General features: G+C 34.6%; 1 protein-coding gene across 1 annotated transcript; it reads right to left on the minus strand.

Moving 5' to 3' along the window:
- Nucleotides 1–8,752: 8,752 nt before the first annotated feature.
- Nucleotides 8,753–10,114, minus strand: LOC124930248 (PHD finger protein EHD3-like). The gene is made up of 2 exons (XM_047470603.1): nt 9,762–10,114; nt 8,753–9,454 (listed from the first exon to the last, which is right to left on the minus strand). Exons 1-2 carry the CDS (start codon nt 10,056–10,058, stop codon nt 8,753–8,755), a joined length of 999 nt encoding a protein of 332 aa, XP_047326559.1. The 5' UTR covers nt 10,059–10,114.
- Between the last annotated feature and the right edge of the window lie 7,607 nt (nt 10,115–17,721).

Raw genomic sequence — 17,721 nt, forward strand, 5'->3', positions numbered from 1 at the left:
TTATAATTTTTTTTCCTCAAAACTAATTAAGTATTAAAAATAAAGTTTTTAAGTATAATAATAGCTCAAATTATTTCAATTTAAACTATTATCACCTTACTTTTATTAAAAATTCGAAATCAACTATTTTCTAAACTCGATTGGACACATCATTGGCTCCAAAAGTAATACTTATTTAATAATCTACAGGATGAGCTCGTATATAAATTTTGTTTAACAATAAACTCTGGATTTATTAAAAATATAAACTATATAATTGGGCAGTGAAAATGATTGTCTACACACATACTAAGAGTCTTTTAAAAAAAACATTAAATGAAGTGACGAAATTTAAAAAAGAAATAGAGAAACAAAAAATAATGCTTAGAGAATTTCTCAAAAAAAAAGAAACTAAAAAAGAATCATAACCCAAAATGAAAAAGAAAAATGATGAAACACCCTAAGAGAAACTCTTTATATTATATCTTTCGGGTCCCTTATTTTTAGGCATTTATGAGATTTGTACGCCAACAATCATCGAAATTGTTTGTGTACAAAAGTGCCAACTAAGGCCTAAAACAATTGTAAAGACTGAGTAGTAAATCACTCATAATGGAAATGATGCAACTAAAATCAAACTTGTATAATTAAGTGCTTGGCTCCATGAACTACAGAATCACAAAACCGATATACATTACAAACTTCAATCTACCAAGCTAACGTAAAACATCTATAGGTATTTTTTCACGTAACCCAAATTAATTAAGTAACCCAAATTAATTAAGTACGTATACTCTAACTAATTATGTACATATACTCAAGACTAATATTGTGATTTTAAGATGATGTAGTCATCCACCTGAGGAAGGATGTCAACCCCTTAACTATCCTACATAGTTGGTGTTCGGACTATAGTAGCGTGAGATTAATATACATTTTTCATCAATTCAAAAGATGATAAAGGGGTAGCGTGAGATTAATATACATTTTTCATCAATTCAAAAGATGATAAAAACCCCTTGGCTATTTCACGTAGATGGTCTTCGGACTTTAATAGTGTGAAATTAATATATGTGTAAGACGTTCACTCGCACAATGACGTAAACCCTTCGGTTATTTCACGTTGTTGGTTTTTGGACTATACTAGTGTGAGCTTAATATACTGTGTTTATCAATCCACAAGATGATAAAAACCTCTTGGCTATCTCACGTATCTTTTCTTCGGAAGATAGTAGCATGATATTAATATATTTGGAAGATGACGTGAACCTCGTACAGTATTTTGTAATGTCTTGATATCCATGATCGAACTAGACACTTACATTGCCAGTCACACCTTGTCCAAAGTTAAAAGATAATATTGCCATGTTTCACGACTAAAACATGATAAATATCTTCCAAGATCCGAATTCTCTGATAGGATGCCCGAAAGGCACCGGAGTTGGGATATCGTCGATCATGTGATCACTATATTTTATCTCTCCGCCTTTTCAACACTTTTATAAGTAAATAAAACAATTCCAAGTAAAATTATAAATTAGGTTGTTTGTAGATGTGGTGTCTGTTTGTCAGACTTTCATATTCATTTTTAAAAACTCGATTGTTATTTCTAATTTGGACCAAGAGGGACATTTTATAGACACCCACATTTTAATTTACACCATAAATTTTATAATTTTAAATATGTCATGGCTAGCAAATTATTTCAGAAAATATTTCTATACAGGTTTATTACACGGGATTAAAATAAATAATTAATTTGAAGAACACGTTTTTATCAATTGGACTCCAAAATAATTAAATTCCCGATTAATTTAAATAAAACGTAAAAATGGTATAAATAATTTAAAAATGGGTTAAAAATTGTAATTTTATCTACTATTTAAATGTGTTTTTGCCTTTGTTTTGCATATTAAAGAAAAAAAAAATACATAACTTGTCAAATAGGGTAGGCAAAGTAGAGCACCCATACCCCAAAAATTATTACGTGGTTGGATCTAAGTACAACATGCAAGCACCCCGGGCATATTGGTCAAGGCAAAAGCCTAGTCAATTGAGTGGAAGAGTCAAGGGGTCTAGGAAGGTTAACAAATGTGAAACACCCATAGCGATTGGAGAACGTCGATCGCTCGTTCGGCGATCCGGAATTCCTTCTTCCTTAATGCGAAAAACAACATGCTTTAAGCCATTTTGGAGAAAGGTAACTTCCTCAACTTAACATTATTTTTTTTCGTTCAAAAAGGGAAATTATCAAAAAAAAAAAAGGGAAATTATCACATAAGAATGTGATCATTTTCCTTAAACTCTCGTATGAACACTAAGGATCTGAAAAGATGTATTTGATTGGTGAACTTTTAGGAAGAATTTAGAAAATCCAAAAATTGAGGTCGTTGGATGATTGGCTCGAGGATGTTCTAGCTTTTAAGACCATTAGAGGGTCATTTCGAGTAGAAGGGGGAGTTAGATAGAGATGGAGGAGAAACAAAATTCTACCATTATTACACTTTCAGAGCTTTTTGGATTTTTCAGTTTTTGAGTTAGGAGTTTCCGTTGATCCAGATGGTGATTAGAGATTGTTCTTAAACTTCATTAAAGTGTGTAAGTGCTTAAACCATCTTCATTCATCGTGCAATGCTTTGTTTTTCCAAAAAATCAATAATGAAGAAAAATATCACTTTCTTGTTCTAATTAAGGGTGAGCATATTATGGGTTGACCCAATCCCAAACTCTAACCCAAACCAAAAATATAAATTTGGGTTGGGTTGAGTATGAGTTGGGTTGAGTATGAGTTGGGTTGAATATGAGTTATGTTTAATTTGGATTGGGTTAGGGTTACCCAAATTATATAAATTTAATTTAATTCTCCATTATTAATCCAATATAATTAATCATCTTCCAACTTCAATATATTTTCTTGATTTTTACTTCGTTGATCTCCATTACAGTAGAACATGTTTTTGACATGTTTAATATGTTCAATACATTTTTCACGTGTTTGGCACGTTTAACACATTTTTAACATGTTTAACACGTTTTCATACTTATAACATGTTTTTCACACATTTTTTACGTTTTTGACACCTTTAACACATTTTTGACATGTTTAACATATTTTTCACATTTTTGGTATGTTTAACACATTTTTGACATGTTTAACATGTTTTACACGTTTTCACATGTTTAACAGGTTTTTCACGTTTTTAATATATTTAACACGTTTTTTACACGTTTAACAATTTCTGACAAGTTTAACACGTTTTTGACACTTTTAATATATTTTTAGCACATTTAACATGTTCTGTTACGTTTAACACGTTGCCACGATTAACATATTTTAGACATTTTACCGCATTTAACACATTTTTTACATTTAACATGTTTTTGACATGTTTAACACGTTTTTAGTACGTTTAACACGTTTTGACAAATTTTTGGCACGTTTAACTAATTTTTTACAAATTAAACACGTTTTGGCACCTTTGACATATTTTGGCACGTTAAACACATTTTTTTGCAAAACTAACAAGTTTAACACGTTTTTGACACGTTTAACAATTTTCATGTTTTTGACACGTTTTTCACGTTTTTTGCACGTTTAACACATTATTGATATGTTTAACACATTTTGAGACATTTAACATGATTTTTACATGTTTGGCACGTTTAACATGCTTAATACGTTTTGACACATTTAACACGTTATTCACATTTTGGACATTTAACACGTTTTTGACACGTTTAAACTTGTCAAAATGTGTTACACTTGTGAAATGTGTTAAAATTTGTTTTTTTGGGAAAACAGTTTAACACCATTTCATTAAAAATCCCAAAAGTGTGAGAGGTCAATAATCAAAACTAGACAAACCCTAGTTTTGATTGTAAGATGACAAATAAAAGACTCAAAAGTTTTTGAATGGTGGTAGTCAAATCACATTACAAAACACATATTATAATGAACAAAGACTACAATCTAGCTATCCCAACATATGTTGTCTCCATATCCGCCTTTTAACCATATTGTCTTCTTCCACGTCTCATTCTTCTTGCATTCTTCATTAAGGGAGATTGAATTGAAGCTGATGATGATGTTTGTCTGCTCTTATTGTTTAATCTTCCTCTATATGAACTCGTACTAACATAATAAAATGTATTCTTCTTTAGGATTTAATGGCTTTTGTCACTACTTTTCTCTATTTCAGTTTTACGTGTTTGAGGATTAACAACCTTAGTTTTCTCTTTATTTTTTCTTCTCTGTTGTATCTTTGATTTTATCTTTTACCTCTTCATCTTCATTGTCTTTAGGTTTATCTTCTTCAGTATCCCCTATTTCATAAGTTTCGTTGATTTCTTCATTATTTGATTTTACCTTACTTTCTTCCTCTACATCATTACTTTCTTCCTTCTCTGATTCTTCCTTGATTTTTTCCTCTGTATTTTTTCCTTGCTGATTTTCTTTAACTTCCCCAATATGCTCTTTGATTCTTGATTATTCCGTTTTATTTTTCTTCTTTTATTCTTCTTGGGATTTTAGGATTTTATGCTAATCCTCAACTGTTTTTGTACATTTAGTGCTAGCATGTTGAAAAGTATTACAGAAAAAACACATGTCTGGCCTCCATTCATGTGAGATTTCTATGATTGTAGATTTTCTTTCCTGTCAACTATTGTCATGTTCTTTGGCAGCGTACTTCGAGGATGCACTTCAATGCTTATTCTGGAAAAGGTAAGTTGTTCTCCTCCTTCTGTAATTGGGTCCATTATAATGGTTTTCCTAATAAACTTGCAAAGTGACTTAAAGCTTCTGCATTGTACATGTGTGTTGGGATGTTCCAAAGCTTAAACCATATCTGAGCTGTTTCTTTTGGTTTTCTTAGCAGGTTCAATTTTTTAGAGCATCTCTCTAGTTTCATACAATTTGATTCAATATAAGTATGTCCATATTTCAGAATATCATCTAAGTTTGATTCCTTCTTGAACTGCATAAAATAGAGATCATGTATATTTGTAGAAATCTTAACTAGTCTCTTCTACTCTCATTGTTTCATTAAGGTTTCCTTGGTGACTCAGAATGATACTCTATTCTTCCATATATAGTTTCCAACCACTACATTTTTCTATTCTTTAACACATTTTTCCTCCACTTCAGTTGGCAGTTTAAATTCAAAAGGAGAATTGAGTACCTCCACTTTTGTTTTAACATTGTCCAAATAGATTTTTCCTTTATAAGCATGATCCTCTATTTTCTTTCCTGTATTATTTTTCCAGACTTCATTTACTCTCCAGCTAGAATTGCTCCTGATAGTATAGATCTTAAATTTAGGAGAATTCATCAGCTCCCTCATTGTTTCAACTGACCGGTTTACTATCTTTTCATACTCTTCCTTCTGTAGTAAATTCCAGTCCTTAAGATAGTGTACATTGAATTGGACAGTTGTTTGTTGTATTTTTTCTTTGTTGAGCACAATTTCTCCTTTCTTTGCGTGCATCAAGAGCTTTGTGATTTGAATTTTTAGTCCAAAGAGATTTGCTCTTTCATTGAAACTAACCTTCCAAATTCCTTCTTTCTTCCCCTATTTTCTTGCTACATTTTTCTTCTGAATTTTTATCAGCAATTGGTTCCTGACCTTTGTTGCATTCTTGTTTTTCCTGGATAGTTTCTTCAGAAATCCTATCAATTTCAATTTCAGCTGCCTCCATTAAACCTTCCATAAAAAATTCTTTTACTTTCTTATTCTTATTGCTTTTCTTTCTTCCCATTTTTAAAGAATAGAAAACAACAACAAAACAGAGCAATTATAGAACAGGATACACTAAAAACCTTAGCTATTGCATAATAGGGTAAAATAGAAACCCTAACATTCCAATCAAGTTTTGCAGCTGAATGAACGACCAAGTTATTAGAGTTACCGTGTCGTTTGTGTCGTTTGTGTCGTTTGTGTCATTTGTTTCGTTCGTGCCGATTGTGCCGATCGTGCCGAAAACGACTAGAAACCGCGAACACCACAAACAAACCGCGACCTTGAAATCTTGTCGATCGTGCCGATCATTCCGTTTGTGCCAATTGTGCCGTTTGTGTCTAATGTGTCGTTCGTGCTATTCGTGATGAGAGAATTGGCTGCCAGAAATTTTGCCATAATGAATTGTGTTAAAATTTGTTAAACATGCCAAAAACGTGTTAAGCATGCTAAAATATGTTAAAAGTGCTAAAAATTTGAAAAACGTGTTTAAGTGTAAAAACATGTTAAATGTGTTAAACATGTCAAAAACATGTTAAACGTGCCCAAAACGTGAAAAAATGTTAAATGTATCAATAATGTGTTAAACGTATTAAAAACGTGTCAGAACGTGTTAAATGTGTCAAACATGAAAAGTATGTTAAATATATTAAAAACGTATTAAACATGCCCAAAACATGAAAAACGTGTTAAACATGTGAAAAATATGTGAAACGTGTCAAAAAAGTGTTAAACGTATGAAAAATATATAAAATGTGTCAAAAACGTGAAAAAAGTGTTAAACGTGTTAAAAACTTGTTAAACGTGTCAAAATGTAAAAAATGTGTTAAACATGTCAAAACGTACCAAAAACGTGTGAAAATGTGTTAAAAATGTGTTAATTGTGTAAAACACGTGTTAAATGTGTTAAACTTGTCAAAAACGTGTTAAACGTGTGAAAAACGTGTTAAATATGTTAAAAACGTGTTAAACGTATAAAAATATGTTAAATGAGTCAAATACATGTTAAATGAAAAAATAAAAAATTAATTTGGGTTACCAAACCCATATTAGTAAATAATATAGATTGAGTAAATTTAATTTGGGTTGAATATTAGTTGGATTTACCTGTTTGCTCACCCTTAGTTTTAATTATCTAGTGTTCAATCTTATGATGTAGCTTAGTCCTTAATGTGTTATGCAATGATGGTTGATTTAGATGTTTAAAACAGGCTTAAGATAAAACTCTCAATTTCAAAATTTTAGAATTTAATTGTGCAGTATTTTTTAGTTAGAATGTTTGGAATGTTTATAGGTTGTTCTAAACATGTTAAACACATTCTAAATACAATTTAAGAACATTTGGTATACCTTAAAAAACCGCATAAGTCCCTCTATTAAACAATTACATTTTAACTTGTTAAAAATATTCGATTTATATACGGGATCGATCTGTGGTCGAAAAAAAAAAAATCATTTTTGAAATCTAGTCATTTGGTTGACTTGGTAAACGTCTGTCCTCGATTGCGGCCTAGTTTTTGTCCGATAAAACAAGCTAGCGTCTGAGTTTTATGTCTAGCTTTTCGACCGTAAAAACTAGCGAACCATCCAATTGAGAAATAAAGGGGGAGACTGAGAAAACTCCTCACCCGACCGAGGAACGTTGCATTGTTTCCAACCGAAAATTTCAAAAAACAAAGAGCACTGCGAATCAATTACGAACATCCTTCCCATAACGCAATAGCTATCTGCGCTGCACAACTGCACCAACGTGCCTTATTCTTCATTATTCACCTCGTCTTCCATCTGAGCACCAACGTGCCGTATTCTTCATTATTCACCTCGTCTTCCATCTGAATCTTCCCATTTGTTAGAAAATAAAAAAATGTTGCCTCCCGAGATTCAAACTCAAAACTCTTAGTCACCCTATAGTGACGGGACCAACTGAGCGAGGACCCACACATGCATCCAAACCCCAATGCCTATCCATGGTCAGCCCAAGGCCAAGCCCAAGCCCATGCCCATGCCCACGACCCATGCTTAGGTCAACCTATTGTTCGGCTCACCCATTTGTCCTTAGGCCCCGTTTATTTCACAAATTATTACAATTTTTTATTTTATGCATTTAATTGCTCTAACTATTTTAAAAAATTCATAAACTAATATTTCTAAAAAAACAAAAATAATTATCTTGATAAGAGAATGTTTGGGTTTTATTTTATTTTTAAACTAACATTTTATTTATTTTTAGGTACCCATTTGACATTGTTACTCACTTACAAGTATTTGTATATTTTTTAATATTTTAGACTTTAAATTTATGACAATAACATAGACACATGATTTTAGGAATATATTATATCAAACTAAAGCCATTTCTCATTCTTAATTAAGCACCTAACCAAAGAAACGAATCTCTAAAATGCGAAAAATCAAATAAAATTATTTTATAAACATTTAAATAATTGTAGAGCGAGAACTCAGCTATCTAGAGTTTATAATAATAATAATAAAAAAAAAAAATTGGTGTATATAAAACAAAAAGTTACTGGTAGAAAGACCATGGATTGGGCTAGTATTCTAAAATTGAAAAAATAAAATTATATAAATTATAAATATATTTTGTAACTAAAAAGCTTAACCAATATCATTTAAAACCAAACAAAGCATTTCTAAGTAGAATTGAACCCAACTTTGATACATTTAGCGTCTTAAGTAAAAAAATGAAGAGACCAATTTCTTCTAGATAATTGTTATCAACATTATTATTAATAAAAACATTTAAAAGGAATAGAGTGAATTCTAAATAAGTATTTTATGACATGAATATTTTACAACACAAATACTACCAAATAAAGTAAGTTTACAAAATATTAAAGAATGCTGGTCAGATAATAAATTATTCTGACTACATTCTACAACACATTGGCTACAACAACATCAGCAAACTACAAAAACCTCCTTAAATCCTTCCTTTCAATTTCAGTAATATAAAATATACCCAAAATAAACAAAGTTACCCATTATATATGGTAACCCCTACTTCAAGAATATCAGTTTCACCGCCTTTTATTACAACAATTCCTTTTCTTTCGAATATCTCCTGTTTCAGATTGTTTCTTCACAATCTCATACTTTCTTCTTACTCTTTGTATCCGCTGAATCCCAACTTTGCATACTTTACATAACCACTTCTCAATCGTAACAGTTTCGAGGGGAGGTTGCATGCAATATATATGACAAGTGTGATCACACGCATCACACAGAACAATCTTGTCGTCGTCTTTATTCGCAAGACAAGTCAAACAAATACAAGACGGGCAGTACCAACATTCACTGCTGTAAGTATTCATTTGCTTATCTGTCAAACATCTAACATGGTAGTACTTGTGTGGACAGTACATATGCCCACATACCTTAAAATCTTCTTCATTTTTCCCATTGCCTCCACAAATCAAGCAGTTGTATGGATCATCATCTGAAGTTTCTTCTTCAAACTTCATATTATCAGAAGCAGATGATGAATTTGGTTCATAATCATAGCACACCACACAATTGTTGTGAGCTGATTGAATGGCTGTGCATTTAGCACAGTACCAACTTATTTGGGCATCAATATCTTTAATAGTCGGCATTATACAAGAGATATGATGCATTTCCTCACATGAATCACAAACCAGACAATTCTTTCCTTCTGTTACTTCTCCACACAGATGGCAATCAAATGATCGATATACATCAGTTGGTTCCTCATAAAGAACCTGCTTTCAATTTAAACCTTGGATTCAAGAGCATGTACGGGTGTTTTTATGGAATAGTCAAGATTTTTTCAGAAAAAAACTTGTTTGATGAAAAACATCATTTGTATATTTTAAAACATTGTTAAAAAATAAATTTGAGTATTTATTTTATTGATGATGGGGGATATCCGGGTTATTTAGCATCAAACAAGGCAAAGAGATAGTTATTACCTCATCATCTATACCGTCGTAAAAAATGTATTGATAAAAAATATTAGTGCTCCAGCAATGGAAGAAGGTATTTCAAGAGAGCAATTATTTTATTTACCTGACAAGCAGCACTAGATTTCTCCACAAGACACTTTCCAGTATAAACCTTATCTTGATACTTGGCAGATGAATCAGCAGAATTCTTCCCCTTGTGCAACAACTCAGTCTTCGATTTTGATGAATTGTCATGTTTTCTCCTCTTGTATATTTTAAGGCCTTCACCAAATGACTCTCCTGAAGAATGCACATTACCATGGACACCAACTGCAATTTCATTCAGTCCACAGACAACCTTTTTCACATCCATAGAGCATGATGCCTCTCTAACCTTATCATCCATCCTAACCACTCTCATGGTAAAACTCAAAGCAACCAACCTTCGAAACGCGAAATTAGGAACATACCCAATATCCTAACTTAAACCATCCACAAAGTCAAATCATATCTGTAAGTACACAAAAATACTCATTTCAAACGAAAAATTAACAGTGAAAAGAAAAATCAATAGTCGGGAACAATACAAATGAAAATTCAAAAACAAGTACTTGGCACAGTAGTACTACTTCTGTGTATAACAAAAACTACATTCTTGGGTAAAATATAAGAGAGTAGAGATGCCGAAGGCCTTACCCAAAGTTGAGAGGACGAGATATGATAGAAAAATGAATCTTAGAACTGCAATAATCTACTAACTGTCAGCAATTTGGAGAGGGATTTATATAAATTTGAAATCAGAACGGGGTGTTGTTTCATCTTTAACCGTTGGTTCGCAACCACTTTTAGGAGTTTGTTTGATGAAGGCTTATTTAATCAAATAAATACTCAATTAAATTATTTAAATTAACTGTTAAAATATTAAAATATTCCTATTTTTTTTTTATATGTTCCCTCAAAATTTCAATTAATACATTTTTTTATCATTTTTTTTTCAAACAAAATAAAGTATTTGAAAAAAGGACCTGCATCAAACAACCTCTATTTTTTCACTTGTATCATGTTGCAAATCAACTGTAATCCAACGAATTTTTTTCATAAATATATTTTTGTTTGATGATGGGTTATTTGAAACTTTTATTAATTATGTTGAATTTTTTTTATTAAAATATATTTTATTTGAGTTTTTAATTATTTAAATTATTATAATTTTGTTTTGGGTTTAAAATTAAAATTATAATTAGATAGTTAAAATGAAATATATTGATTTTGATTTAAAAAAACAAATAATCCACATTATTAGCACTAAAAATTAAACAATAATTTATAAAATTAAATTAATTATTTAAAATTATTTTTAAATAAATAAAATTAAAATAATTAACTCCATTATAAAAACACTATTAAAACAATTAATTAAAATTAACTATTTTAATAATTAATCAAATTAATTTAGGGTTAAGGACAAAATAAAAAAATAAAATTTTTTGAGATAAATATTATACTCATTTTATCTTAAAATAATTTTAAAAAAATTAAAAGGAGAAAAATAAATAATTTATAATGAATTGTTGAATCCATTTCATATAAAAACAATTATTTATTTAATCTTAAAAATATTTTTAAAAGAATTACTAAAACATTAGTCGTGTATTAAATAGATCAAAATTAAAGCAAAAAAGGTGAATGACAAATCAATTTCAAACAAACCCTTAAGGTTTTAAAATAAAATTAAATCAGTAGCCGAAATTTTGTTCAATATCTACAACCGAAACCACAACCATCAGATGAACATTGGATTTTTATCGAACACCCATCAGTAGCACGCGTAACCCACTATAGCTGAGGAAACGTGTGTGCGCATCGCACCGAATTGACTAATGTTCGTTAACCAGATCGCTAACGGACCGCCCAAACACCAACGATAATTGTCGAAATGCATGAAACAATGACAATTCATTCGCCACCTTTTTCTCCAACGCAACGCTTAAGCAGATAAGATCAAAGACCCTTTTTGGAACTCCCTCGTTGGTCAACCATTTTAGTTGATTGAAAACCTAAAATGATCACCTTACGATGGTGATCATTTCTCCTACAAGAATATGGATGATTCATCCCTATTCCGGCCAACTTGAGAAAGAACAACATAAATACCATGGATTTTGGCTTATTCAATCTAATTGAAGCCTCAACCGACCTTCGGTAACTATAAATAGTCCACTGGGTTGATCTGAAGGTAAGAGATCTATCCTCCACCTTCCAATCATCGATTTTCAAAAATCCACCATTAAAGCTTCAAACTTTCGGATTATTTGGTTAACTATAATTGGCCTGTATGAGTTTGGATAGAGGCTTTATGATCCAGTTCAGAAGAAGCTTGTTCGAAGTCGGGATGTTGTGTTTATTGAAGATCAGATTTTAAAGGATGTTGAGAAGATAGAGACAGTTCCTCGACATAATGATGATCTTATTGATTTGGGTCCAGTTCCTCTACAACATGTTGACACACAAGTTGGAGATGATGTTCCTATTGATGACCATGATGCTGATGATGTTGATGCTCAAGAGCAAAATATAGATGAAGTTGTTCATCCAGAGTTACCAGTTCCAGACATGCCACCATGTGTTCCACTCAGACGGTCTACGAGAGATCGTCATCCTTCTGTACGTTATTCTGCAAATGAGTATGTTCTTCTCACTGATGAGGGGGAGCCTGAATGTTATGCAGAAGCTATTGAAGATGAACACAAGAAAGAATGGGCTGAAGCTATGCAAGATGAGATGGATTCCTTGTATAAGAACAATACTTATGAGTTGGTGAAGTTGCCTAAAGGCAAGAGAGCATTGAAGAACAAGTGGGTTTATAAGGTGAAGACTGATGAGTTCACCTCACAACCCAGATACAAAGCTAGATTGGTGGTCAAAGGATTCATCCAGAAAAAAGGTATTGATTTCGATGAGATTTTCTCTCCGGTTGTGAAGATGGGTTCTATTCGGGTGGTTCTCGGTTTAGCGGTCAGTCTTGATCTTTAGGTTGAGCAGATGGATGTCAAGACTGCTTTCCTTCACGATGAATTGGATAAAGAAATCTATATGGAACAACCTGAAGGGTTTCAGGTAGAAGGTAAAGAAGACTATGTGTGTAGACTTCAAAAAAGTCTATATGGACTGAAGCAGGCACCGAGACAGTGGTATAAGAAGTTTGAGTCTGTTATGGGGGAGCAAGACTACCGAAAGACTACTTCAGATCATTGCGTTTTCTTTCAGAGGTTTGGTGATGATGATTTCATTATTTTATTGCTTTATGTTGATGACATGCTTATCGTTGGCAAGAATGCAGGAAGAATTGCTAAGTTGAAACAGCAGTTGAGCAAGTCTTTTGCAATGAAAGACTTGGGGCCAGTGAAACAGATTCTTGGGGTACGGATCACTCGAGATAGAGCTGCCAAGAAGTTGCATATGTCACAAGAGCGATACATTGAGAAGGTGCTTTGCAGGTTCAACATGGACAAAGCTAAAGTGGTTAGTTCTCCTCTTACTACCAACTTTAAGCTAACAGGTAAAGATTGTCCTACTTCAAAGGAGGATATTGAAGATATGGATAAGGTTCCATATGCCTCAGCGGTTGGTAGCTTGATGTATGCTATGGTATGTACAAGGCCGGATATAGCTCATGCAGTTGGTGTTGTTAGTCGGTTTCTGTCAAATCCTGGCAGGAAGCATTGGGAAGCAGTTAAATGGATTCTCAGATATCTGCGCGGTACTTCCAAACTGGGTATCACATTTGGAAATGAAAAGTCGGTGCTTATGGGATACACAGATTCTGATATGGCTGGAAATAAGGATAACATGAAATCCACTTCTGGATATTTGATGACATTTGCAGGGGGAGCTGTTTCATGGCAATCAAGATTGCAAAAGTGTGTGGCCTTATCGACAACAGAGGCTGAGTATATGGCAGCAACGGAAGCTTGCAAAGAATTATTGTGGTTGAAAAGATTTCTGCAGGAGTTTGGCTTCAAGCAACAGCGCTACGTGGTTCTTTGTGATAATCAAAGTGCAATACACCTTGCTAAGAATTCCATGTTTCATAAGCGAACGAAACATATTGATGTGCGGTATCATTGGATTAGAGAATCTCTTGAAGATGGGTTATTTGAACTTGATAAAGTTCACACTGATGATAATGGTTCCGATATGTTGACAAAGGTATTGACAAGGGAAAAGTTGAAGATGTGTTGTTCGATCGCCGGGATGGCGATGTTAGGATCGGGGACGCCCTTGGAGGACCGGGGTGTTTTCCGGTTTTGATAAGGGTGGCCGCTTACACAACACACACAACTCTTTGGTGATAGTCCGGTTAGAGACTAAAACCTTTCTCAGCACTGCACAACCTGTCACAGACTCTTGAACCGGGTTCAAGGGCGGAAATGTCTGTTTCAGGTTGAAGCAACGAATGCGACGTTTAGATGATGTTTTAGAAGGAGTAGGTTTTATGGATATGAGTGACCGGTTTTAGGAGTATGATTGGTTTTGAGGTTACGGTTAAGTAAGTAAGAGATGAAAGCAAAGGAAAGAACACGAGACAAGAAATTTGTTTATGGATGTTCGGAGAAAACCCTCCTACGTCACCCCTTCTTCTCAGGTTATGAGAAGGATCTCCACTAACTCTTTAGAGTTACAATTACACTTCCGGTCGAGCCCAACTTCGCTACTCGCCGATTACACCAAACTCACACTTTGATGTAATACAACAACTCAACACAATAACACACCAAGAACTTCCGGTTTTAGGCACACCGGTTTTGGAATACAAGACTTTATCTCTCTAGAATTTAATGCTTTTTGACTTTCAGAATTTATGATGCTCACAACTACAACTGCCGAACTGCATTGAATGAAGACGATCCGTCTTCCTTTTATAGCTGAAAGTAGCCAACGGTTACTTTCTTCTCTCTCTTGCGGATTGGTTGCTCATTAGCACGCCTGTTTGCAGAAAGGTTGCTTGCACGCTTCAACTTCCTCAACACCTGGCATTCATGCAGGTGACTCTGAGCATATGATGACGTAGTCGGTTTTCAGATTGATACACGTGTTGAACATCCGCTTCCGGCTGTCAGCATCGGATCAGCAAAGCATCATTGCTTTCCTCGCATACTTCTGATCGGATCTGATCTTCTTTTATTCTTTCGAGACACGTTTCTTCCGTCATGGTACGTCACTCTTGAGATTTGAATCTTCTGACTTTTGATCTGTACTGTCCGGTGTCTGTGTCTTATGCATTATGATCCGGTTGGAAAGTAATCTTTTGTTCTTTGTTAACCGGTCGCTTTGAGAAAGTGAAACCGGTTCCTGTGATCTTTTAACTCGATCACTTGAGGCTGGTTTCTTTGAGGTAGTAGCAACCGGTTTTTGATGCCTCAACCGGTTCCGGTTTGTTAAGTACCTGCACATGAAGATTAATCTCTGTTTAGTTTATTTGGCCGGTTCAAAAATTAATCTACTTAATTTTTCTATCAATTTCTCCCTTTTTGATTATTTAGAATAAATATTCGAAAATTGTAATGTGTGGCCGGTTTTAAGAAAATTAACTTACTTAATTTTTCTATCAATTTCTCCCTTTTTGATTATTTAGAATAAATATTCAAAACTTGTAATGTATGGCCGGTTAACAGGATGAGTTCAATTGCTTTGAGAGAAACGTGTTTGAAAAACATGAATTTGATTTTTGATAAATGTATGTTTTGAAGAGAAATAAGTAAGATTTAAAAAAAAAATATGTTTGAAAAACATAAAAAAATATGTTTGAAAAACATAAGAGATAGCAAAGTAACCAAGTTCTGAAACACAGTAAAACATAATTGTTCAAAAATAATTATAGAAATAGAGTTTAGGGCTTGGATGGTCCCCCCTTGTGTTGCTCTTTTTCCAGCTCTTTTTCCAACCGTCTTCTTTCTTCTTCTTGCCTTGCTCTGTGTTCTCTAGCACGTCTGTCGGCATCGATCAGCACACCGGCCCATACACTTGAATGACCGGTGCCCTTATTCTTAAGGTTGAAGTTGGCGCAAACTGGCTTTGGCGGTGGAGGAGGTGGAACAGTCGAAGGTCTGAAGCTTGGAGTTGCTGTGGATTCTCCGGTTGTCCTTCTCTTCCGTCTGTTAAGTTCCTCCGGATCTTCTTCTTCTTCCTCATCAAGCGGTTCCGCATTTATCGCAACCGGTGCGGCTGTTTTCTGTTCTGCCCGCTTCATCACATTTTTAACGGCACTTCGTTTCTTCTTGTTCTTGTTCCTTGTACTCATGGAGTGGGACGATTGACCCAGTATCGGTTCCTGGACGTTAGCCTGCTCCTCTTCATTGCATTGTTGGGCAAGCTCATGGTCTTTATCTTCAAGTTCCTTCTGTAGCCGTTCTCTTTCAATCTCTTCTTCTTGCAATTTCTGTGCGGTTTCAGCATCCTTTTCGATTTGTGTTTGGGTTGAGCTGACTTGAACCTTGGACATTTCCCCGATTTGAATTGCCATTGCTTGCAACATGTCCAAAAGTGGAGCGGTTGCGGCTTTGACGGATTCGGTAATCATGGCTTTAACTGTTGTTTGCATGGTCGTGTCCATCATGGTTTGTAGAGAGTTTGACATTTTATCTTCAGCCACTGAAATTCTTTCGTCGGTTACTGCTTTAAAGTTCCCAAGGCATGAATCAGCTGTTTCCACCATTGCTTGCTTGATTTGATCTATGTCCAGAGCTTTGACCGGTTGAGAGGCTTCTTGTTCCAGGTTTTCAGAGGTGCCGGATGTTTCACCACTTAAAAAGAAAGGCTTACTTTGATATAACTCAGCATTGTTGAATTGACGTTGGCAACTTTTCCACCATTGCTTGTCAAGACGATCGAAATTTCGCACAAGCTGTTCTCGTACCCCAAGAAATCGTTCGGCCATCTTCATTTCAATCGGTTCTAGTGTCTTTCCTTTGATTTCTTGAAAGGCATTCTCAACTGCCTGTAACCGAACGTTTTCAAGGATTACCAGAGCTTTGTTAAACGCCGGTTGGATTAGATTGGTGTTAGCTAGCTCGAGTGCCCTTTCTTCTAGCTTGACGAGTTTGTCCCACTGTCTGTTTCCACTAAAACCTGGAAGCATGTCGGATAATTTGGTTTCGCATCGGAGCTTCACCCACCGGATGTATGGAGCTAGCGCATCACTTGCACCTTTGTTCATGTCTTGAATAAATTCCTCAAATAGCTCATTTTCTTGCTCTATGGTGTATGGGAACTCGTCTCCGGTTATGGCTTCAGTTTGAGGGTCGATTTGCGACGTGCCCGTTCCGATTTCCGTTGTTTCTTCAGAAAGAATGCCTTTGCCTTTGTTTATCGGAGTAGGTCCTTCTGGAGCTGTCTTGCCTCCTGCGGAAACGGAGGGTTCATGTTCTTCAATATTTCCCTCCTGAGCCGGAGATGCAATATCTGTTGATTTGGTCGTCTCATCGACCAGTTGAACTTCTGTTTGATCAGGTATTTCAACCTGATTGTCTGGCTTCCGACGACTTGAAACATCGTCCTCTTCGGTTTCTCTTGTGATCTCCTGGATCACATTCTGAATTGCTTCTGAGGTATTCAAGCCCACATCGGCTAATACCTCTTCGGCTTGCTTACTGGGTGACTTGGAGGTTGCAGAGTGAACATTTGCCTCTGCCTCCTCCTTTGAGTTTGACTTGTTCTCCTTGCTCCCCGAAGATTCGGTTTGCTTTTGAGAGTTGGATGGAATTGGAGTTGGAATAACGGTGTTGATGGGAATGGGCTGAAAGACATCTGCGGTTCTTTCCGGTGGATTGTCCGAGGAAAGTGTTTTCTCGGAGTCCGCCGGTTTCTTTAAACTCTTCTTCGCAGCTACCTTCTTCCTCCTCTTCGGTTCTGGTGGTACTTCTGCTTCAACCGCTTTTCTTGACGGTTTCTTCTGTCTTGTTTCTTCTTCAACTGGAACCGATGAGCTAGCTCCCTTAGATGATTTAGTCTTTGAGGATTTAGGTTTAATCGTCTTCTCCGGTTTTTCTGTCATTGACTCAGAGTCAAGAATGTTGGAGATCGGA

This window comes from Impatiens glandulifera, chromosome 3 (assembly GCF_907164915.1).
Source record: "Impatiens glandulifera chromosome 3, dImpGla2.1, whole genome shotgun sequence".
Lineage (NCBI taxonomy): Eukaryota > Viridiplantae > Streptophyta > Magnoliopsida > Ericales > Balsaminaceae > Impatiens > Impatiens glandulifera.